This window comes from Palaemon carinicauda, chromosome 22 (genome assembly GCF_036898095.1).
Source record: "Palaemon carinicauda isolate YSFRI2023 chromosome 22, ASM3689809v2, whole genome shotgun sequence".
Taxonomy (NCBI): Eukaryota; Metazoa; Arthropoda; class Malacostraca; order Decapoda; family Palaemonidae; genus Palaemon; species Palaemon carinicauda.
The window spans coordinates 36,006,663-36,031,638 of NC_090746.1; the positions used below are offsets into that span (position 1 = coordinate 36,006,663).

The window sequence follows — 24,976 nt, forward strand, 5'->3', positions numbered from 1 at the left end:
ACGGACACCGATTTGACTTCATCCTCTTCAGTCTCAGGAGCCAAGATAGACTCCTCTTCTTGACCTTCCGCAAGGTCCTTCTCAGTGTCTTCCGACACCTCTAACATCCTCTCATCAAGATGGATGTCCTTCATAGTGTCCAAGACATCCGTATCCACGGAAATCTAGACGCAAGGGATCTCGGGTTAAGGCTGTTGTATGACGGCATCGGCAGTTGCCTTCGGGAACAGATAGGCCAGCATCCGTTCATTCAGAAGGTTAGGCCCCGTGGCATTCTTCTGGAAGCCATAGACCCATCTGTGCAGCTTACTCCGTGCTGCATCCCTTGACACCGTTGTCTTGGGGTCATCAAAGGCCTCAGTAACCAAGGCTTTGCATACATTACATATCTGGGGGTCCCAATACTTGAGAGTTCCCTTGGTGATGGAACTGAGGGAGTGCGCCCTGCACTCCTCGTGGCCGCAGAAGTCCCTGCTCCTAACGTTGCAGAAGACTCGCGCACACTTATGGTGGTCCTCCTGTAAAGAGAGATAAACTAAATGAGTATATGGTAGTTCATCTCACCTGATAAACTATATAAATATCATTATTAATATTTTACATTTTTATTGCATATAGCTTAGGATAGACAAGCTAGAAACGAATTAAGAAAGACACATACATGTGTTTCCTGTCCAGCCAATTGCTGTGACCTCCCTCAAAATTAAAGCCTAGGGTTATCCTATTCAGGAGGCCCAAAGGAAGAGTTATACCCTGTAAGGATAGATAAGTGTAACTTAACACTGACTTCCCAACGATTTTAATAATGAGGGTCATTTGTAACTGATCATCTATCAGTATATGGAAAGAATTTTCCTTTCCTTATATAGTATGGTCTCAACAATAGACTGTGCATGGACACAGAGTATGTTGGAAAATTAACTACTGTATACTCTATACTATAGTTTTCTGTTTGCAGTATCATCTATACTGCAAATATACTGGCCACTGTAAAGTCATATACTGTAGTTCTAGCCGGCATGTTGCCGGCAAGGCTAGCACCTGGAATCCGCCGGCTGAGGTGGTGGCCGGCAGCTCGCTCGCTGCCGGCGCACTAGTCCAGCCGGTGCCTTGCTGGCTAGGGTAGTGGCCGGCAGCATTAACCTGACCGGCAGCTGCCGGTTAGGTTAGTACCTGGCGGCACTAGCCGATAGAGAGAGAGAAAGCAAGGAGTAAATGATGATGTAAGAGCTCTGTCTTACTGCCTTCCTCCAGAATGAGGGTTCAAATGGAAGGGGAGAATATATCATTCAGGCTTCCACCCACCCACAAACCATTGCCGGTCTCTGCCGGCCACAGGTCTGTGAATGGCAGTCAAAGAGAGGACTGAAGAACACTCTACAGTAACGGGATATCCTGCCAGCAGCCGGCACAGCTTTCCCGGAGCCTTGCGTCCATAAGGGAAAGCCGAACGACTAGGCCACTGCGAGCAGAAGACCCGGCCGGCTCCACAACCTGCTGGCAAGCGGTGAGATTGTAGGACAACGGCCACAGGGTTGCAATGGCTAGGCCATCACCAAAGGACCTGGGGGGGGAAGGGTCCTGTATGAGGTGTGGAAGGAGCCGACAGGGTTGCCAGTCCATCCACGCCTTCAAGAAACTCTGTTTCGGTATTGGCGCCATCCTAGGCGGCAGGAGAATATCTATTCTCCAGCCTAGGGTCTGCCAATACAGTTACGGGGCCGGCAGCAAGCATGCCGCCTCTTCCTAACAAAAGAGAACAAGAGTTCCAGTGCCGGCACCATCCTAGGCAGCAGAAGAATGTCTATTCTTCAGCCTAGGGTCTGCGAGCACAGGACTAGTCTACTAGACCACAGGGAGAAGGTGGCAATATCATATAACCCCTTCAGGTGCAGTCTAGGGAGGTCTAGCCTCCAATGCCGGCAGCGTAGTCCGACAGGAGAATGACTATTCACCCTGCCAGCCAGCTGCCAGCACAAGACTAAATACTCTGAGGTTCTGACCGAAACCCAAACCAGCTATCTGCAGCTAAGGGAAGGGACAGAAAACCCTAGCCTAGTCCTGCCTGAATGACAACTCGAGGCACGACGAACTAGGGTTGTAGCCTAAGGCTACACTCAGAGGGAAGGAGGGATTACCCTTAAATCTCCACTGGAGATGAGTATGGCTTTATATAATAATTCTAGGAGATATCTATCTCCGCCTGAATTGATAAAACGATACACGAGGGTAACCGGGCAACACGTATGAAAGTATACTAAAGCCACTAGGCTAGTGGCCTAGTGGCAGGCGAGAATCGACTACCTCAATCACCGAAACTCTCTCGTATACTATCTCAGAAGAGGAAATTTTATATGCAATCAATGTATCTCACATGTATAAATTGCCTAAATAGCTTCATTTAATTTTAATAACACTAAGAATGTCTATTATATCATGCATGAAAGTAAACTAAAACGCCTAGGCTAGGAAGCCTAACGTAAGCAAGGTTCGGTTACCTAAATCGCCGAAACTATTACGAATACAATCGGCATAATATAATTAACTCCTAGCAATGAACACTAAATAGCTATACAGTAGTTATTCATGCTATTTATACCGGGAAAGTCGTTCTGGCTAACTAAATAACTCATGCGTTATGAACGTCAGCGGCCATGACGCCTCCGGTTCAGGCAACAGCTCTTCCACTAAATTAAACTTAATTTAACTTAATTTCACTGTGAGGCAAGAGCTTAAATTTATACAATGTAAAGATCAAATACTCAACTTTCCAGAGGCAGAAGAGGCTGGAGATTGCATGATAAATCCAATAAATCCAAAAGTAACGAGAGAGCAACCGGGAAAATCACTACAGATAAAGGAATAAACATGGCGGCAATGATGGCGCCATCTAGATACTCAAGGTAGTAACGGAGGATGGGTACCTTGATAACGGCTCCCCTTCTTTTTTTGCCACTTTCCCCCTCGAAGCGAAAACGCTATTCGGGGTGAAGATTGCTATGTGTTGTATCAAGATATATGTCCCCTGATATTATGCAATATCCTTAAGAGAAATTTTAAGGATATTCGCGCCAGGAGTTAGAATTCTGGAGACCTAAAGGTAAATTCTCTGGGAATATCACTGTAGTCAAATATACCCTAGGAAGCTACTTAAAGGAACCTTCCATCAGTACGACATGGCCTGAGCCCAAAAAAAGTTTTAATATTTGTCGAGTTCATATTATATGTCTGGTGACGTCACATCACCGGCGGAAAGCGACCGGGGAATACATTGATTAGTATTAGTATTTCCATTATCGATATATTAAGTAACGATACAAAGTATTTTGTGGGTCTGTATCGGTTGTCATGAGTAGTACGTAGCGTAAACTTGACTGTGCGCTAGTTTTATTTAATCTCTGATAATAGATCGATGTTTATCTAAAGAAAGTATACTAATGGGACAAATATTTTCTTGAAAATTATATATTTCCTTTTACTTTATAAAAATGAAATACTTTTGTTTGGTAAGTTAGTATTTTCTTTTCATTTCTTGGAAGAAAAAATGAAATGAATTTACATATTTTGTAAGTCATTCTTCGTAAAGTTTACATCTGGCAGAAGCGCGCTGAGAAACCGAATTACTTCCTTTCATTGTGTTACAGAGTAATCTTATTACAGCATTCCCATCATCGAAACATCCAGTAACGATATCAAGTGTTTTAGTGATCTGTATCATTAGTTATGAGATTAGTACAACTTACCGTAAATTTAAAAAAAAAAGTCTGATGACGTCATATTTATGGCGGAAGGCGAGAGGCAAATCAAGTGATTTCCTTCCAATGTGTTATTATTCCTATAATCAAAACATCGAATAATGATATAAAGATCTTTTTTAATAATTTTCAAAAATATGTGAAGATTTCCCTGAATTAAAAATCAAATATATGAGAGAGAGAGAGAGAGAGAGAGAGAGAGAGAGAGAGAGAGAGAGAGAGAGAGAGAGAGAGAGAGAGAGAGAGAGAGAGAGAGATAGAGAGAGAGAGAGAGAGAGAGATGCATATTCCTTTTATAACTAATAATGTCTATAAACGAAATGTACGGAGAATGTGATACACTATAACGTATTGGTGCTGATATAATATTCATTATGAAGAGATTTCGAATGTCAAGAAAATGATATAAATCAGTGTTATTCGTACTGTATGTGCACATACCTGTAATCATAATACGGCAGCGTGCCCTTGAGATCAGCTGATGCCAACCGAAAGTAAATCAAAAGTATTTGTTGATTATTGATATGATCAAGAAATTGAAAAATAAAATACAGTATAAACGTTCTTTAATAAACCACAATTAAACACAATAATGTCTAATGAAATATAAAGGCTTAATATTGAACTAAAAATTGAATACTGTTTGAAGCTTTAAAAATGAACTACCCATATGCGATTGCAAGAGCGAGCGCGCACACACGAACAGAGAGAGAGCTACTGTACAACTATTTTGCATTATACCCAATGATTAGACGAACTGTATGGAAACTGATTTCCTGTAACATATTGGCGCTGATGTAAAATTCATGAAGACATTTCTAATAAGTTATATGCCATACGTATGTACGCCATATTTTGATACGGTAGGTAGCAGCACTTTCAGATCAGCTGATCATAACTAAAGGTAAACAAAATTTTAAGTACTTCTCAATTAGTAAAATGCTTCCAAAATTGAAAAATAAATACAAAAATGCATTAATAGAGCATATGATATCCTATGAAACAAGAAAATGGAATAATGATAGACAGCAAGAAAATATTGATAAAATATGATTGAGATGATTGCCGAATCATGACGCATCATAATAAATCTACGGAAACTTCACTTTTTTAGTTCGACACATTACGATCTCCGTCGTAAGTCGGCGACTACCTGTACTTTCCTTGCTTGAATTATATGTTTCCAAAAGCAGAAATTTTTTCTCTTCTGAACAAACATTTTTTCTTCATAATCATGGTTATTGTACTGAGACCTGGCTCAAGGCAAGAATCTTTTCCAAGTGCCGTATCAAGGTCTCGCTGTATATAGTCGACACTATTCAGATTACTATGGGTGTCATCTATTGTAATTAATTTTTCAGGGAATTAATGACATGAAATACTGGGAGGCTTTTTGTCTCTGAGAAGGAAATTCGCCTTTAACTTCTGTTGGGAGGACATGCAGAGGATAGAAGACTTGTTAAGTTTCTGCGACGAGAATAGTATACTGTATCTCCAATTGGTAAGATGTCCACTCCTTACATTAGTTACATGGTGATTCCATGAACATCTGTCTAAAGCAAGAGGGAAAAGAAGGATATGGATCTACATCTGCCTGGCTCATGAGAATGCCACAATGATCGCCATCCCATCCTGGGCAAGAATGTAAATCGCGTGGTATACTAGAAATATAAGGACTCATTCGTAACTCACAGATAATGAATAGTAAAGCAAGTGACTGTGAATAAAGAAATGGCATAAAAGTCACACGCACTAAATACTAAATGCGAGAGGCTTGATCGTAGAGAGGAAGAGCATAACCTTTTCACTTTTTGACCAGCAGTGTTGTGGAGGAGATGATGAAGGCAGAAGTCCTCTTGCCGCATATGCTTGCGATATGGTTGCCTAGCAATGAAGCATGGTGAAATAAAAAAAATATTTCTTTGAAAACAGGACTGGTAGTAACCATATAAATGACTCAAGTATGTATCTGCATAGGAATAAACTCTGTAATAAGATAGTAAAAGATAAGAACAGCTCCAATATTTATTCTACATAACACTTACCATAAGAGAGTTTACTGTAGCCAGTACATTTTGGTCTTCCAGAAATGAATACTGATTTCTTGCCCACAGATCAGCAGGAGACAACATCAGACAATTGTAATGAGGTAACACTTGTCCAGCAGACTGCATTTTCTTAACTACCCCTTCAATCAGTAGACATTCAGTTCCTAGCGTGACACTGTGGCTGAATTAAAAAGAAAAACAATTATGTATATTCAAGTGTATAGCCACTGCTAATGCATATTTCATATCTATATTTAAAAAAAGATACTACTAAAATTGCAAGAAAAAATATTCACGTGGCAAACATAGAATGATTAAAAGTTTCTTTAATCTTGTCTTACTTATGATGAAGCTGATAATTGCTAACTGTCTGACTTAGGTGAAAAACCGTTGAAAGAGGTCCACGATAACCATCACTAATAGTCAGACCTTTTTGCCAAGGCATCACACCACTTTTCACAACAATCTGAAATAAATCCTTATCAGTAAATAATTCAAGCAAACTCATGAGGTATAAAAAGTAATATCTTTTCCAGTAATATAATAATTTTTAATAAGAATCAACACTTCCAAATAGAACAATGCAATTATTCTCCTATTATCTATTAATCACTCCATATTGACATACAGTACATACAACATACATATACCAAGGCATTTCCCCAATTTTGGGGGATTGCCAACATCAAACAAATGAAACAAAAAAGGGGACGTCTCCTCTCTCTCTGGCTAGTACTGCTAGGGTGCCACAGCCCACTCTCCCACATTATCCACCACAGAAGAAGCTTCATAATGGTGAATCCCCTACTGCTGCTACCTCCGTGGTCATCCAAGGCACCAGAGGAAGCAGCAAGGCCTACTAGAACTGCGTCACAAACGCTTGCCATTCATTCCTATTTCTAGCACGCTCTCTTGCCTCTCTCACATCAATCCTCCTATCACCCAGAGCTTCCTTCATCCATCCACCCAAACCTTGGCCTTCCTCTTGTACTTCTCCCATCAACTCTTGCATTCATCACCTTCTTTAGTAAACACAGCCATTTTCCATTCTCTCAACATGGCCAAACCACCTCAACACATTCATATCCACTCTAGCTGCTAACTCATTTCTTACACCCGTTCTCAGCCTCACTACTTCGTTCCTAACCCTATCTACTCAGGATACACCAGCCATACTCCTTAGACACTTCATCTCAAACACATTCAATTTCTGTTTCTCCTTCACTTTCATTCCCAACAACTCCGATCCATACAACACAGTTGGTACAATCACTTTCTCATACAGAACTCTCTTTACATTCATGCCCAGCCCTCTATTTTTTACTACTCTCTTAACTGCCCCCAACACTTTGCATCCTTCATTCACTCTCTGACGTACATCTGCTTCCACTCCACCATTTGCTGCAACAACAGACCCCAAGAATTTAAACTGATCCACCTCCTAAAGTAACTCTCCATTCAACATGACCTTCAACCTCGCCCCACCTTCCCTTCTCGTACATCTCAGAACCTTACTCTTACCCACATTAACTCTCAACTTCCTTCTCTCAACACCCTTCCAAATTCTGTCACTGATCAGCCAAGCTTCTCTTTCATGTCTGCAACCAGTACAGTATCATCCGCAAACAACAACCGATTTACCTCCCATTCCTGGTCATTCTCATCTACCACTTTCAATCCTTGTCCAAGCACTCGAGCATTCACCTCTCTCACCATTCCATCAACATACAAGTTAAACAACCACGGTGACATCACACATCCCTGTCTCAGTCCCACTCTCACCGGAAACCAATCGCTCACTTCATTTCCTGTCCTAACACATGCTTTACTACCTTTGTAGAAACTTCACTGCTTGCAACAACCTTCCACCTACTCCATATAACCTCATCACATTCCACATTGCTTCCCTATCAACTCTATCATACGCTTTCTCCAGATCCATAAACGCAACATACACATCCTTACCTTTTCCTAAATATTTCTCGCATATCTGCCTAACTGTAAAAATCTGATTCATACAACCTCTACCTCTTCTAAAACCACCCTGTACTTCTAAGATTGCATTTTCTGTTTTATCCTTAATCCTATTGATCAGTACTCGACCATACACTTTCCTAACTACACTCAACAAACTAATACCCCTTGAATTACAACACTCATGCACATCTCCCTTACCCTTGTATAGTGGTACAATACACGCACAAACCCAATCTACTGGTACCATTGACAACACAAAATGACAAATTCGAAGATAATTTGTATTTTTCCTAACCATACAAACCTTAGCTATTTACATTGGGTTTACCTTTTAGCGTAGCTGAAATTGCGAGCCATTAGAATTTAACGAGGGTGTATTACAACCGCACTAGTTAGCAGGGGGGTAGGGGAGTGGTAGCTAGCTACCCCCCCCCCCATCACACACCGGTGAATTGCTTTACTTTCACTTAGAGGTAGGACTTGTCTTGGGGGACAGGGCTGGCGGGCAAATATATGTAAATAGCTAAGGTTTGTATGGTTAGGAAAAATACAAATTATCTTCAAATTTGTCATTTGTTCCGTAACCGAAATACAAACCACGCTATTTACATTGGGTGACTTACCCCTTAGGAAGGGTGGAAAGTCTCCAGCCATACTGGCTTTGGCTTTACCCGGGGACTCAGAATCCGAGTGAGTCGCACTCGAGAAAAGGAGTCCCTGCACCTCACAAGTTCCTTGCTCCGCAAGGAACCGTGTGGCCTACATAAGCTTGTGTGTGAAGGAAGAAGTGTGACCCGTCCTAGGCAGTTGACCTGGAGTTCCAGAAGGAACTCTGGGTTAGGACGTTCCCAATACCACCTCGTCAGGGTATGGGGGACGCGACAGTATTGACTCAATACTCGGAACACAAGGAAGCATGGTTTACCTGCAGAGGTTCGAGGTCAGCTATGCAGAGACCAGGATGCTGCTTCCCAGTAGAGGGGATGATGAAGAAAGAAGTAAGGGCCAGACATACTTCTTTCGTTCATGCAGACTAAAACCTGATAACAATGCCCTCAACCTTCTGCTAACTGTCCAAAAAGGAGCCTGAGGTTAGACCAGCTGTTGTGTAGCCACCACAGAGCGATAGAAACGTATCGATACTCCTGTGGGTCACGCCCTGCAGGAAGCGGGCTGCGAAGGTCATTAGACGCTTCCAGACCCCAGCTTGTAGCACCTGCGTCACAGAGTAGTATTACTCGAAGGCGAGGGACGTTGCGATGTATCCGACATCGTGCTGTAGGGCGACGTGACGGGGGAGGGTCTGGATTCAGGTCGAGATGAATGTCCTTGAGTCCGAGCTGAAGAGGTATACTGGTGACTCTCCCCCGTGTCCTTCTTGTGCTCCCAACCCGGCTGCACGTGAGGACAAACTGCAGCTGTTCCCAAAGATAACCCCTCGATTCCTTTACTGGCAAGAAGGAGAAGGTTTTGGGTCATCACATACAAAATGGTGACTCGAAATCTTGAAGGAATTGGACCGAAGGGCCAGGACCCCATGATTCTGAGTCTAGCCAACAACTCAGGAGCGAACCTGAATGTTGCCTTCCCCCATTCCTTAGAAAGGGCCGAGTCGTACGAGACCAAGAAGATTGCTTACACACTGGCCGCGCCCAGAGTGAGCAGGAGCCCCAAGACGGAATACGATCAGAGGCCTGACGTAAAGGGTCTTGAGAAGATCTCTTAAGGGACTAAAAAGTCCGAGCCATGCTCCATGTTGGAGGTCTCATTCCGACTAGGGCAGGGATGTTCGGAGCTTCGCATGAGCGAGGAAAGGTCCAGCGGGAAGGAAAAAGTTATTCCTTTCAGCCTGAAGGTCAGGGAAAGGCTGAGCGACAGGCTTCATTGGCGAGAGCGGAAAGGAGTTTCCTCCCGCCGAAAAGCAATAAGTTCGTTATTGCTGGAGAAGAGGCCTCAAGGGAAGAGGTATATCTCCCACGACACCAACCACAGAAGACTCTCCACTTCGCCTGGAAGACCCCTGCGGATGACTATCGCAGATGACGCGACCTTCGCCCCGCGACTGTAGCGGGTTGTCTCTTCTTGAGGAGGAAGCGTAGTGTCTCCAGGCACGAAGCCGAAGCGACGCCTCGGCTCGTGAAAGATGTTGCAGTGTGGTTGTTTGAGTAGCCTGTGCCGTGGGAGAAGCTCTCCCAGGAGTTCCGTCAGGGAAGCAGAGGGTCCGGAAACCGTTCTGCGTATAGTCCCAGTGGAGCTCTCAAGGCCATTGAAAGGTTGACAGACAACCTGGTCTTGTTGAGACCCATTCTCAACAGACAACAAAGGAGGGAAGACGCAGGCGTCGATGTTGTCCCACCATCACCGGAATGCATCTTGCCAAAGAGTCTCGGGGTCTGAGACTGGGGGGAAGAACAGCGGAAGCTTGAGGTTCCAAGCTGTCGCGATCAGGTCCCCCAGGCCAGGACTTGCTGGTTACTCAAGGCCAAAGACCACCAGGTATACTCTCTCTACGAGGCTCTGCTCAGATAGTCAGAGAGAACATTCCTCTGCCCGGAAAGAGCGAGCCAATGGTGGTATTGAGAGGATCTCAAATCTCAGTATCTCTACTGCAAGATGCGAAGGTATGAAAATGCGTCCCTTGCTGGTTAGAACACGCCAGTACTATGAAGTCGTCGCGCACGGAGCGACTCGGCAGGAACTGTAGGATCTGTAGAGGGGCCAGACTACGGCCCCTAAGCCTGCCTGAATGATGGAGAGGTATCCTTCAGGTTCTGACCATAGGCCTGGACCGGAACATGGCCCCCCCTTTTCTTTGACGAGTCCGAGAACAGCATAAAAAATGTGGGGAAAGGACGAGAATATCCACTCCCATCAAGAGGTTCCAGAGGTCAACACACATTGCCGGTCTAATCGTTCCGCTGGTCCCATAGGGGCCAGAAAGTCCGGTTAATCGTTGCTTTAAAACCACCGGAACTTGGGCCGCCCCACAGGGAACTTATCCTGAGGCGACCATTCGGAACTTTAGACGGGTCAATGAGGAAAAGAGACATAGGAAACGTTCCAAGGTAGGGCTGAAAGGTCTGCCTGACTGAGAACAGGTACTGCGACTCTCCTCAGCCTTGCCACAGTCAACTGAAGGGAAGGCTCGGAGGAGGCAGCAACAGAATCTGGCGTCCCCAGACGGTCACCCTTCCAAGTACCGACCAGACCCGACGTTGCTTAACCTCGCTGGACGGACGAGAAGCGGGGTTTCCAACGTGGTAAGGCCGTTGACTCAATATCATGGCTAGATACTCCAGATGTTGAGGCCGAAGAAGAGAAGGCTCCTAGCAAATTACCATGAACCCCCACTCATGGTAAGGATCCGGAAGCTTGTCCCGGCGTTGAAGAAGGTCGAACCCGAGCCTACCGGAGTTGACCAGACCTCCAAAAGGCGAAGGAGGCGGAAGCCTGCTCCTGTGCGGCCATGAGAAAAGCAGGGAGAGTTCTCTGCGGAAAACCTGCGATGCCACGGCGGGATCGCCACACTGCATCTTAAGCAGAAATACCTGTAGTCTAGGCTGAATTCCAAGAGCTTCCTGGAAGATGGATGGAATGGAAACTGAAAGTACCCGTCCTTCCAATCCAGGGCCTAAGGAGTCCTGTCGCCTCGTTACCAGTGTGATCGATTCTGCTGTTCCACGCTGGACGAAGTTTGGCAGAGAGGTCGACTACGGAATTCCCGCCTCAGATACTTTCCTACGAAAAAGAATCGACTGAAGAAGCCGGGGGGTGAAGCCATCGACGATCCTATGGAGGACCTTCTCCTAAGGCATGGATCATTCTGCCCAAAGGGCAAACTCTTGCCGACCCTATGGCATAGAGGTTCAGTGACACTGAATTCGCTGATAAAGACGGCAGGCGCGATATCCTTGGCTGATCACGGAGATCGTGCAGGAATCGGCATCGGGAAGCTGTTATCCGGATGCTTCACCTAGATCATATAATCTTTTACAGGTAGTGTAAAAGCTTGCTTTGGTAAATTGATTGAAGATTTAGTTGCAGCATCCACTATTTCATTACCCATAACCCCAACATGTGTAGGAATAGAAATATATCTCTATATTTATCCCATGGGAGTACAACCTGTCAAGGAGCTGTTTTATTTTCAATACCAACTGATTCTTTTGAGTGAAACCCTTTAGGGTTTCTATGGCAGTTCTTGAATCAGTAAAAATTACAACCTTAGGATTAGCCCTATCTTTAAGAGATTTAATTATCTCAATTGCTAACATTATGGCTGATAATTAGGAGGTAAATACCGATGCTTCACTGGGCAATGAGAGCTGACTAATTTTGTCTGAAAACACTGCAGCACAGCCAGCACCCACTGAAGATTTAGAGCCATCAGTATATATAGCATAATGAGGTCCTTTCCTTTGAATATGTTGCAAGGCAAATTGTTTATGGTGACTAAGAGTACAACTATATTTCTTTGACAAATAAAACAGATGAGAGCATATTTTTTTTTCTAAGGTCCAAGGCAGAGGAAAGAGAGATGGTTGAATAATGTTCCTTCTCATGTTTGTTGATTGCAATAACCTATTTGCTCTTATTGGGAATGGAGGTTCATGATTGTTTATAAGTCGTTGAGGTTGAATAGCTACTTTGTTGGAAAATTAGCGGATAAAATCTTTAATACACTTCGCATGGTTACAAAATCTCAAAAGCTGGCACAAGGGTGGTTCCCCATTTTCGCATAGCACTGAGATATTTGGGGGAAGGTCTCAAGGCTCCACTACATAGTCTTAAACCTCAAGTGTGTATTGGATCTAGAGATTTCAAAAGTAGCTTCAGATCCTGAACCATATATTGGGTTACCATAATCAATTCTCGATAAAACAAATGCTTTATAAATAAGTAAAGTTGATCTCTTTGCACCCCATATTGTATTAGATAACTTTTTCATTAGGTTTAGAGCATTATTACATTTGGATTTAATGTGTGATACATGAGCTTTTCAATTGAGGGGGGTATCAAATATCAAGGCCCCCATATTTTACCTCATCTTGGAATTGAATTTGATTGTTGGGTAATGTGAAATGTATTTCTTGGTTTTGCTTCCATCTAAGATTCTTATAAAACATTATTGCTTGAGTTTTTTTTGCAGAAAGTCTGAAACCAACAGACACAGTCCAAACTTCTATTTTTCGAATGGAGTTGTTTAAACTACTTTGTAAGCGACAAAGACACTTCGAAGAGTAGTACATTACAAAGTTATCCACGTAAAGACTACTTTGCACTCCTTAGAGCATTTGAGCAACTATGTCATTAATTGCCAATGCAAAGAGAGTACTACTTAAAACACTATCCTGGGGCGAACAACAGTCTAGGTTGTAAGTTTCTAAAAAAACATTCTCTATACAAGTTTGGAATGTTTTTCCACCAATAAAATTTCTGATAAAAATGGGGAGGTGCCTTCAAAAACCATTATCATGTGAGGACTTCAATATTGAATGCTTCCGAGTAGTATCGTATGGCTTTTGAATATAAAAAATATGGCTATAGTGATTTTCTTTCGTTCAAATCTTCTATGTACTGTATATAACATTTAAAATGCAAAAACAAGTCCGAGAGGAGACTCTAAATAACCTGCAGACGAGAAGTCGTAGAGATTCCACAGCTGTGTGGTAAATCCTGATATAGGGTTGCCTGAGTAAATTGTGTTATGGAGGGAGCTCCCTCGGCACCTCTCATGCAGTAGTTACGGGAACTATTCTGCGTGGTACCACATCAGAGCTACGAGTGTCATCGATAAGTTTTCAGATGCCCTTACTTTGTCGAGTATTCTTCTTACTAGGCTAAAGTGGGGGGAACCCATAGACGTCTACGTTGTCCCACTGGTGTTGAAAAACATCTTGCCAAAGAGGCTTGGGGATCTGGTACTGAAGAGCAGTATGTTGGAAGCTTGTTTAGAGACATCACAAACAGGTCTACTATAAGAGAACCCCACAAAGTATGGACTCTGTCGAGTACCTGATGATCCAAAGACCATTTGAAGCCAACTGCTATATCCGAGTCGCTCTATGCAGATTGTCCTCGAGAACGATTTTCTTGCCAGGGATGAAACGGGCTGATAGGACTACTGCGTTGTTTTCCATCCATTTTAGCATTTCCACAGCTAGCAGGCATAGGTGCTGTGAAAGGTGCCTCCTTACTTGTTTATATATACCACTACCATGGTGTTGTCGCTCATCAACACCACTAAGTGTCCAAAAAGGAGCTATTGCTATTCGAACTGCAGGAGGGCCAGGAGGGCTACCCTCATTTCTAGGTTTTGCTAGGGCCGAACCACCTTGTACTGAACCCAACTGAACTTCAGCTGCCATTGAAGAGATTAGATGCATAACCATAAATTGGTCGCCAGGCGCTCCAAGAAGGTCAGGTGGCCTATTAGACAGCCATCAATGAGCTAGTAGCAAGTCTAGTAGCACGTAGGGACGTGCTGCCTTCTTCAGTCTCTCTACTTTGCTCTCGGACAGAAAGACTATGGCTAGTCTTGTGTTTAAGAGCCTTTCTAGATATACCAATTGTTGATTTGGCTGAAGGAGGACTTCTAGAGATTTACTACGATCCCCAGATGGTGGCAAAACTCGAGAAGCCTGTCTCGTTGTTGAAGAAAGGTGACCACCAAGTCTTCCAGAATCAGGTAATCGTTTAAGTATCTTAACAGGCTGACAACAGGGAACACATCATGGTGAAAACTTGGGGTGTTGTGGACAGGCCAAAACACAGCACCTTGAACTGATATTGCTGATTGTCCAGGATGATCCTTAGATACTTCCTTGATGAAGGATGAACTGGGATCTGGAAGTATGCATCCTTTCAGTCCAGTGTTATCATGAAAACTTCGGCTCTGACTGCCTGAATGACCGTGTCTGCCGTCTCCAAGCTGAACGTGGTTTGTTGATCAAATTTGTTCGCGGATGAGAGGTCAATGACTGGTCTCCAGCCTTCAGACACCTTTTCTACAAAAAAAAAAAGGCAAAAGTAGAAGTCTGGAGACCCATCTAGGACCTCTTGGAGAGTGCTCTTCTCCAGCATGATCTGGATTTCAGCCCAGAGGGACTATTCCTTTACAGATCCCATCGTGTAAGAACTCGAAGCTACATGTCAACGTGTCAAGGGAGGGAGAGATTATGTGAACGGGAGGTGATATCCTGCTCATAGTACGGAGACCGTCCAAGGTTTAGCTCTGTATGCCAACCACCTCTGCCACCATTTCTGCAGTCATCCTCCCACCGCTGAACTGATGGGAGGAATGCTCTCCCTAGCGGGATCGTCCACATCCACCTCTGCTTCCTCTTTTGCCTAGTCTGCCCTGATCTCTGACATGAGAGGACTTCTTACCAGTTGTTGCTAACACAGGGAGACATATTCGTAGTTCCTTAGTCAAACGTGTAGATTTGCGTTGACCCTTATCAGCGTGAGAAGCTCACTCTAACACCTCAACAGGTAGATGGGTATGCAACATCACATAAGACTTTCTTGATAAATTAGGGTTTAAGTGGCCGTGTGTGTCAATATGGTGACTTTCTGGTATTCATGAACAGCCAAGTTCATGAAAATCTTAGTCTATAGGAGAAGCTCCAAGAAACTCACTCGCAAATGCTCCTGTAAGAGTTTGGCGATTGGTTCTGCGCAGTCCAACACTAGGTTACACAGCAGGGGCGAGCGATCCTGAGTATGTGAATATGCTAGGAAAGCTGGGTTATTTCCCAAAGGGGAGAGAAACCCTGAGCAGATAAACCAAAGAGTCTGGCTTGATGACGCTGGCAGATGTCTGATGTGTCCATTGGGAACCACAGCAGGGGATCGATACTGCGCATAGCCTGTGAACCACTTCATCGTCTCAATCGGAAGAGCCCCATTCCGATGGCCTGGAAAGAGGCATAGACAAATCCAGAACTCTTTTCCTGGTGACGCGTGGAGATGAACACTCGGGAGAAGACCTAACTCGCAATTGAGCAGGATAGCTCGGTGCAATATATAATGGTTTGTGTCAAAGAAAACTTTACGGTTTGTATTGTATGAAAAAACCCTTTTATTTGATACATATTTTTATAGCCCTAAAGTGCCCCCCCCCAAAAAAAAAAGAAGTGCCTTAACCCTGGATAGGTACGGTCCTCGGACACCCCTTTAAGGGTATACTCGGACGCGAACGACCCCGACGCCAAAAAAAATTCTTGAAAAATCAGTTTTTGCAGTAACCTCCTTTTTTCTTTTGCCAAAAAAAACTTCAATGAATGCTTAAAACAACTGTAAAGATAAATACTACTCATCTGCAGAAAAACTATTTATTATAAATATTTTAAAAAATTAAGTAGAAAAAAAAAGACCTGACATAAAAATTCATAAAAAAAAAGTTTATACATATATACACAAATCCTTTTAGGAATTGATTCTTGAATGTTTAGGACACATCTTGATGTATTTTGGATGAAGTCAGACCCATGGAGGTGAAGATCTGAAATGAGAAAAAAAGGGTAACTTTTTTTGGCCAAAAAAATTTGTCCAAATTTCATGAATTTTTTTGGGTACCCAAATGAAATAGGAAGTGGCTAATTTTTTTAGGGAATAAACATATGTTATCCTAAAATAGAAATATGTAAAAAAATCTTCATTATTTTGTAAATTACATTTATATCAGGGGCCATATCTAAAGGTAATTTTTTGAGTACTTAGAAATTTCGTAAAAAAATACATATATTTAATATATAATATGATATTTATGCAGGTAAAAATATACCAAAATATCACAAATTCTATAGGGAACAAGAATATATATAGATAGGGCAACTTACGCTTCGGATATGTCCACAAAATGGCCGCCAACCACACTGACTCAGACTCCCTAATCTGCCACTTGAAATGTAGGAAGGGTATGTCAATTTCAAGGTGTTATTTACTAATCTAATTATTATTGGATATGCATAAAAATTGTATGGTGGGTTGCTGGATAATTGTCGATTATTTTACGACTATAAAATTAAAATTCTGACCCAAAAAAATTTTTTTGAAGGGAAATAAAATCGAAAAAAAAAATGTAAAATATAATATTTTAGCTAAATAATTTGATGATATTCAGTCAAAAAAGAAGTAAACAAAATTTTCCGACAAATATACATCTAGAGGAATCATTACTCTGTGATAGTTCCTTAGTACGTAGTAATTTTGAAAGAATTGGGAAAAAACGAAAAAATGGCAATCACCGGAAAATCGAACACATACCTATATATACGCCATATCTGGCTAAAAAAAAGATAGGCATGGGTAGCCAGATCATCTAGAAACACTTTCCAACACTATAAAAATATAAGTTTTGCGACACTACTTGCCAATTCCTTACGGTAACATGACTAAGCAAAAAAATGCAAAACAAATAAAAAGGGGCATTCGCGGAAAAATGGCTAACATTCTAATATACAGCATTTCAGAAAAAAAAAATTCAGCCACGTACTAGGCAAACCATCAAGGCACATTTTCCGACAAATAAACATCTAAATGAATCATTACTCTGTGATAGTTCCTTAGTACGTAGTAATTTTGAAAGAAATGGGAAAAAACGAAAAAATGGCAATCACAGGAAAATCGAACACATACCTATATATACGCCATATCTGGCTAAAAAAAAAAGATAGGCATGGGTAGCCAGATCATCTAGAAACACTTTCCAACACTATAAAATTATAAGTTTTGCGACACTACTTGCCAATTCCTTACGGTAACATGACTAAGCAAAAAAATGCAAAACAAATAAAAAGGGGCACTCATGGAAAAATGGCCATTCTAATATACGACATTTCAGAAAAAAAAAATTTCAGCCACGTGCTAGGCAAACCATCAATGCACATTTTCCGACAAATAAACATATAAATGAATCATTACTCTGTGATAGTTCCTTAGTACGTAGTAATTTTGAAAGAAATGGGAAAAAACGAAAAAATGGCAATCACAGGAAAATCGAACACATACTTATATATACGCCATATCTGGCTAAAAAAAAAATAGGCATGGGTAGCCAGATCATCTAGAAACACTTTCCAACACTATAAAAATATAAGTTTTGCGACACTACTTTCCAATTCCTTACGGTAACATGACTAAGCAAAAAAATGAGAAACAAATAAAAAGGGGCACTCGCGGAAAAATGCCCAACATTCTAATATACGGCATCTCAGATAAAAAAAAAGACATGCACGTGTTAGCCCAACCATCAAGGCACACTTTCTAACACATAAACATGAAAAAAAAATCAATAATATACGGCAATTCCTTACTACGTAGTAAATTTTTACAAATATTGAAAAAAAACAGAAATTGGCAACCGCAGTTAAATACCCAATATACCAATAACTACGTCGTATCTGACAAAAACAAAATCACGCATGGGTAGCCAGATCATCTAGACACACTTTCCAACACTAAAAAAGCAAAAGTTTTACGACACTATTTGGCAATATCTTACGGAAAAATTACTTGGCAAAAAAATGAAAAAAAATGAAAAAGGGGCACTCGCGGTAAAATGCCCGGCATTCTAATATACGGCATCTCAGATAAAAAAAAAGACATGCACGTGTTAGCCCAACCATCAAGGCACACTTTCTAACACATAAACATGAAAAAAAAAATGAATAATATACGGCAATTCCTTACTACGTAGTAATTTTTACAAATATTGAAAAAAAACAGAAATTGGTAACCGCAGTTAAATACCCAATATACCAATAACTACGTCGTATCTGACAAAAACAAAGTCACGCATGGGTAGCCAGATCATCTAGACACACTTTCCAACACTAAACAAGCAAAAGTTTTACGACACTATTTGGCAATATCTTACGGAAAAATGACTTGGCAAAAAAATGAAAAAAAATTAAAAAGGGGCACTCGCGGTAAAATGGTCCTCGTGGTGATGAACGACATTTTAACTAAAAAAAAAATCATGCACATGGTAGCCAAACAATCCACCAAGACTTTCCACAACTGATAACCTATACAAGTTGAACCATTCTACGACAATTTCATAATACGTAATAACTTTGATAATTATGCAAATTACCTTAGAAGGGTAAACTCGGTCGCGCTCGACCCCGACGCGTCTCAGAAATCGGGGAAGGAGTACAGCTACAGCAATGCACATCTGGACACTACTAGAGCGTGTAGGGGAGACACCTCCTGCAGGTCGATCACCCACAAATTCAGTCACGGGGGTGAGTCACGTGAGAAAAACCTGTTTTTTTTTTACGCTCGGGGTCGCGAACGACCCATCGTACCTATCCAGGGTTAATCTATTATTATTTCTTTTAACAGGTACTGACAGCAGGACCCTACACCCAGTAGGGAGACAAGTTTGAGGTAGAAGAATAAGGATATAGGAAAGATGAAGTTGCCTAAAGATGTTACTCAAGACCTGCTTTGTTGTTATAACTTCTTCCTGTACACTGATGAGTGATTTAAGCATGCACTACTACATGTTAATTTGATTCAATTTAGGAGCAAATGAAACTAGATTATTCTTATCACTGACCTAGGTGGTACAATCATAGTGAAATTGTTTTTAATTTATTGACACAGAGTGTCTATGGATAGTTTATCACATAATTGTCCCCAAAATCAAGTGAACATAAAGTGGCATAGAAAAGTTTTCAGAGGCAGCCAAACTTTGAGGCATTGTCAATGCCAAAACCCGGTTGACTGTTCATGCAGATTATGAACCACAGTGTTGCGGGGTTCTCCTTTAAGCTTGAAGTTTTTCCTGTTATAAGCCTGGAACTATCTCTGGATGATATGTACATGAAACAGAAAGGCTCTGTCTTGATGTTAACAAGAAAATTTGCATCACAAACCAGATAGGGCTTTATCCTGAAAAAGGGCTCATAGTTATATATCTTTTTGTGTGAGTGACTGACAATGATTGTAGCTGCCGGGAAGCTTAGTGTAGGAGTAGTGTTGTTTGTTAAGATAGTTGGACCACCCAGGCAATACACACGGTTGCGTTTATAATGTACTAAAACATGTAGATGTTTGTAGCATAGCATTAGGAACTTCTCTGGAATGATATAAACTTTTTTTTCTTTGCAAAAAAAATAAATATCTTTTTTGTTTCTATGAAGACAGCATTTCCTTCTAGTTCCTTACACCATTGTGTCTCCTCCTCAGCCACTGTTTTTTTTCTTGGTATCATTGTTTTTTTCTTTTTACTGGACCTAAAAATGGCGTATCTCTGAATAATATAATGCAATTACATTTCCAGCATTGTTACGTTGCCCAGTATAAAATCAAGGGGTGGTGCCCAGTGCCAAGTTTTCTTGACCTGTTGTTCAGATTTTTGGTTTTCCACCATTTTACCTTTTTGTGTAGTAAACGTTGGAGTGTGGTCGGCATTTAGACACTAGGCAGTTTGGGTGCTACCTATGGCCACAGTCCGCAAACCACTACATCGGTGCTTCAGACTATGCAAACCCTCTGCAGGCTAAATGTGCTCATCCACGAGTTGGTGAGCAGGACCGAGGTCAAGCTCTGGGTTGGCTGCATTTGGCCTTCCCAACAGAGTACTGAGGAGTGCTAGTCCAAAGCTGATCTTGCACATGTGCTGGGGCATCATGTATAAATTGTGACTGGATAGGTGAGGAGGAAGATTCTGGGGAGACTCTGCCAGTGCATTACCTTCAGAGTCTCTGGGAGGATGACCGAGGTAAAGATCTGAGGAAGTAGGTGTGTGCTTCCTGTGTGTCGCTAACTGGATCAGCTCCAGGAGGCCTTCCTTGGAAGTAGGACCTGTGATCCCTATGGAAGGTCAGAGTTGATGGACATCATCAATGGAGAAACTCCCCTTTAACCGAAGGCAGTGCTAGGAGAAGCAGCGGCGTCCTCTGAGCCTAAGGGATGTCCGGGGATCAAACGACCATTGCTTCTCGATCATTCTCCTGAGGAGACCGAATGAGCAGAGACTGCGTGGGGAGATCGAGACAATGAAAAAGGAAGTCAGAGTTTCTTCACCTTCGAGGATGACCCCGAAAAAGAAGAATCCCTTTTATACTTCTTGCATCGTTTGCCAAAACTAACCCACAGGGAGGATGGCCATTACTGACACTCTTACACAAAGTGAGTCCTGTCTACACAAGTGACCTCTGCCGGCAGAACACAAGGAGCGAGGATCGGTTTCAATCGCAGACAAGGTGCTTCATTGGCGCCCTTCAGGGCCTGGACAAGTCCACATGTTGATCCCCAACTCCAGTAAAGAGAAACAAAAAAAACGTTAGTAAAGTAGCCAGTTGAAAAATTTAACAGTAGAGAGAGACTGCATCTACCCTAAACCGAGCCAAAATCAAAAGAGGAGATATAGCTCGTGTGTGTGTGTGTGTGTGTGTGTGTGTGTGTGTGTGTGTGTGTGTGTGTGTGTGTGTGTGAGCGAGGTAGCCGGTTACTACCCCTAACCCCCTGCTAACTAGTGGTGGGTAGTTATACCTCGCTAAAAGTCTTATTGCTAGTTTCTAGCTTCGCCGAAATAATACTCCCTATAAAGAGAGAAATGGTTTATATTTAGTGACGGAACAAAGGTTTTTTGAGGTAGAATGTTCTTTGCTTCTGACAAGCAATATTCTTGTGGTTCTTTCTCTTCTTCTATCATGGAACTCTGGGAGAGAACAAGAATCTCTTTGGTGCTGTTTTGAAGTCCTTACTCTACTTTCCCTTAGAACCCATTCAGAAGGGTGAACAAGGTTCTTCTGTTACCCTTGCATTAGCAACTCCTCCCAGGGACTCTGAGTTTGAGGGTATGTATCTGTAAGACAAACTCAATTGGGGACAGCCTACAATTGTCCATGCAAGAGATGTACCTCGGTGACCTAGACCTTCTGTGCCATTGGGGTCAAGGATTTAGAAATATTGGTCTTGCATGCGATATCTTCTGAGGGTCATGTTGCTGCAGATTATCTGGAATTAGTTGGACTAGGAAGACCTGAAGCTCAAAAGAGTGACAGCCCTCAATCCAACATGGATCAATTAAGCTTAGGATTTATGTAGTACAATGTCCTCATCTGATCTCTTTGTTGGAGAGCATGAACACTTGAAAGCCTGCCTAGGTATTTTGCTGAAGTAGTCTCTCTCCTTTCCGAAAATCCTAGTAATTTCGAAACAGGGCACACAGCTTTAAGGCCGCTTGGTAGTTGCATGCTTGCGAGTGTCTATATAGCTCATTCCCTCTACTTCTAAAAGGAAATTGGAGAACGTGCATCGTTATGGTGTTTTCACGCATCCTAAATAGCTATCCCGTCCATCTTTGGATGGGGTACCCTTTAGTCATTAACTGCAAATAAATCATCATTAGCGAGCTCTTTCTATGAGAGACTCACCTGTTTCACTAAGGGGAAACAAATTAGTCTCACTGCCCCAAGACTTGATTTAGAATTAATTTATAACCACTCTTTCCCATCTTGCCTCTGGAAGAGGAGATCAATGGTGAAGAGTGGCAGAGTACCAGGGGCCAAAAGAGTAGGTTTTTTTGCTTTCTTTGAGCTTGAGGATGAGCCGCAGGGGAAGAATTGTGCTTTGTCTTCTTTTACCTCCTACCACTAGGACAGTGACCACTGCCTACATTCCTTAAAGGGGGATTCCAAACTGTACATATGGCCCCATGTATGAAGGGCACAAGTATGAGGATCCACATCTCTCGCAGTCATGAAAGTACTGTATTTATTACAAAAAAAAAAAAAAAAAAAAAAAAAAAAAAAAAGCCAAGTTCATATGAGCACCAACAGCACACCTGTGCATGTTGTCGGCAAAACTCAGAGTGACTGTTCAGTGTACTAACGAGGGGGGGGGGGGGTTTCCCCCACCACTGGCAAGTAACTGCCAACAACTATCGACACCGCAATAAAAGTCCAATGGCTGCCTTTCAGTTGTGCTAGAATCAGGAATTAATATAAAAAATTTTAAGTAATTTTTATTTTTCCTAACATACTTACCGAGAACTACTTTCTTAGGAGTTACCTGTAATCTCCTCTCTACCGACCAGAGTTTTGTGTAGTATACCCTAAACCCGTTTTCTATGGATACCTGTTTTCTATGGATACCCGTTTTCTATGGAGGGCTAACTCGGGAGTAAGAGAACGTGCCCCGAGGGTAGCTTTTGCACTAGGTCGAGGTCCGCTTGGGTCGTGAGCGTCAGTAAGTTCTTCGGATGTTGCACAATTCTCGCAAGGGCAGAGAGGCACTCGGGGAAGGTAGGGAGGGCCATTACCCGAAAGTAGTTCTCGGTAAAGTATGTTAGGAAAAATAAAAATTACTTAAAATTTTTTATTTGTTCCAACACGAATACTTACCTCGAACTACTTTCTTTGGAGACTTACACTTTAGGAGGTGGGAGTGCCTTCCTGACCCTCAGACCCAGCAAGCGGAAGCCAAGAGGCCTAGGTACAAAACAAAACATACTAGGAAAACGGACGATAGGGTAACTACACAAAGAGGTCACGTTAGTGTCTAAGTACTCACCCTTTGAAAAACTTCTTCTGATGTTGAATCCAGTAACGTAGTTGCAGAGACGTGTTATCCAATGGTTACAAGAGGGTTATCTCCGATAAGGATAGGAAAAAACGGGGATTAGGGTGAAAGGGAACGAACCTGTGTCTCCCGGTTTGCTATCCACGATTGAGCCTGGGGCTTTTACCGTTAAATCACTCGGAGCGCGGAGATGACTGTTCCAATGGAGAACCCGTCTAAGGACTTCCTTGAGTAGTCATTGAGGTAATGGGCAGTAAAGGTTGACTGGTTAGACCAGGTACCTGCCCGAAGGATCTGACCCACTGCCATGTTTTTCTCAAAGGCTAAGGACGTGCTTAGACCCCTGATGTCATGGGGTTTGGGGGCGCCTTGTAAGGCCAGTCCTTCTTCCCTGTAGGCCCTGGCAATAACTTGTCTCAACCAGAAGGAAATGGTATTCTTCGATACCTGTTTCTTAGTAACACCTGTGGAGACGAAAAGGCTCTTGATACCTGGCCGGAGATGAGCAGTCCTTTCAAGGTATTTTCTAATGGCACGGACCGGGCATAATCTCAAATCCTCAGAATTCCCCGTCCTAGGGATAGCTGGCAGAGAGAAACCTTCGAATTTTGGGTCCCAGACAGCTGGGTTCTGGGTTTTCGCCACAAATGAAGGAACGAACTTGAAAGAGATCTCTTTCCACCCCTTCGAATGAGAGACGTCATAAGATAGCCCATGGATCTCCCCTACTCTTTTTGCGGAAGCCAAGGCTAGCAAAAAGACTGTCTTGAGAGTGAGATCCCTGTCTACGATATCTTTCATTGGCTCGAAGGGGGGGCCACTTAACATCTTCAGGACCCTAGCTAAGTCCCACTGAGGCACCCTGACTGCTTGTGGGGGGCAGGACTGCTCAAAGCACCTGACAAGCATCGAGATGTGTCTAGAGGAACCCAGGTCGATGCCCTTCAGAAGAAAGACTTGACCCAAGGCAGCCCGCACTCCTTTTATAGCTGGGATTGACATTCCTATTTCGTCCCTGAGATATACCAGAAAGTCTGCTATGTCTGGGACCGAGGCTTTGAGGGGTTTAATGCGCCTCGAAGCGCACCACTTCGTGAAAGAGGCCCACTTCTCTTGGTAGACAGCTGCCGACGACCTTCTCAGGTATAGCGACATCCTCTTAGCCGTAGCTGCTGAATACCCTTCTTTCTTCAGGAGTCGCTCGATAGTCTCCAGGCGTGAAGGCGTAGAGACTGTGGGTTGTCGTGAAACCTGAGAAAGTGCGGCTGTCGTAGAAGATCTGACCTGTCGGGGAGTGGCCACGGGGGGTGACTCGCCAGGTCTTTTAGGTCTGCGAACCACTCTCTCTCCGGCCACCAGGGCGCTACCAAAGTCATCCTTAAGTTTCGGGCAGTCCTTACTCTGTTGAGTACTTGCCTTATCAACGTGAAGGGGGGAAAAGCGTACACGTCTAGGTTGTCCCACCTGTGCTGAAAGGCATCCTCCAAGGCTGCCCTCGGGTCTGGGACAGGAGAACAATACACGGGAAGTTGCGCGTTCAGTTTGGTTGCAAAGAGGTCCATCACCGGGGAACCCCAACGTTGGATGATGAGCTTGGCTACTTCTGGAAGGAGGGACCATTCTGTCCCTACTATTTGACCCATCCTGCTGAGA

The 24,976-nt window shown here is 42.8% G+C and overlaps 1 protein-coding gene and 1 pseudogene across 4 annotated transcripts in view; both read right to left on the reverse strand.

Moving 5' to 3' along the window:
- Positions 1 to 24,976, reverse strand: part of SCAP (SREBP cleavage activating protein) — a 305,057-nt gene that overhangs the window by 229,244 nt on the left and 50,837 nt on the right. For all 4 annotated transcript variants that reach the window (XM_068346119.1, XM_068346120.1, XM_068346122.1 and 1 more), the window contains exons 4-5: positions 6,145 to 6,269; positions 5,801 to 5,984 (exon numbers count right to left, since the gene is read on the reverse strand). In XM_068346119.1, the coding sequence (XP_068202220.1) occupies positions 5,801 to 5,984; positions 6,145 to 6,269 (309 nt within the window). The remainder of the gene's footprint in view (positions 1 to 5,800; positions 5,985 to 6,144; positions 6,270 to 24,976) is intronic.
- LOC137616812 (5S ribosomal RNA) lies at positions 10,936 to 11,054 on the reverse strand (annotated as a pseudogene).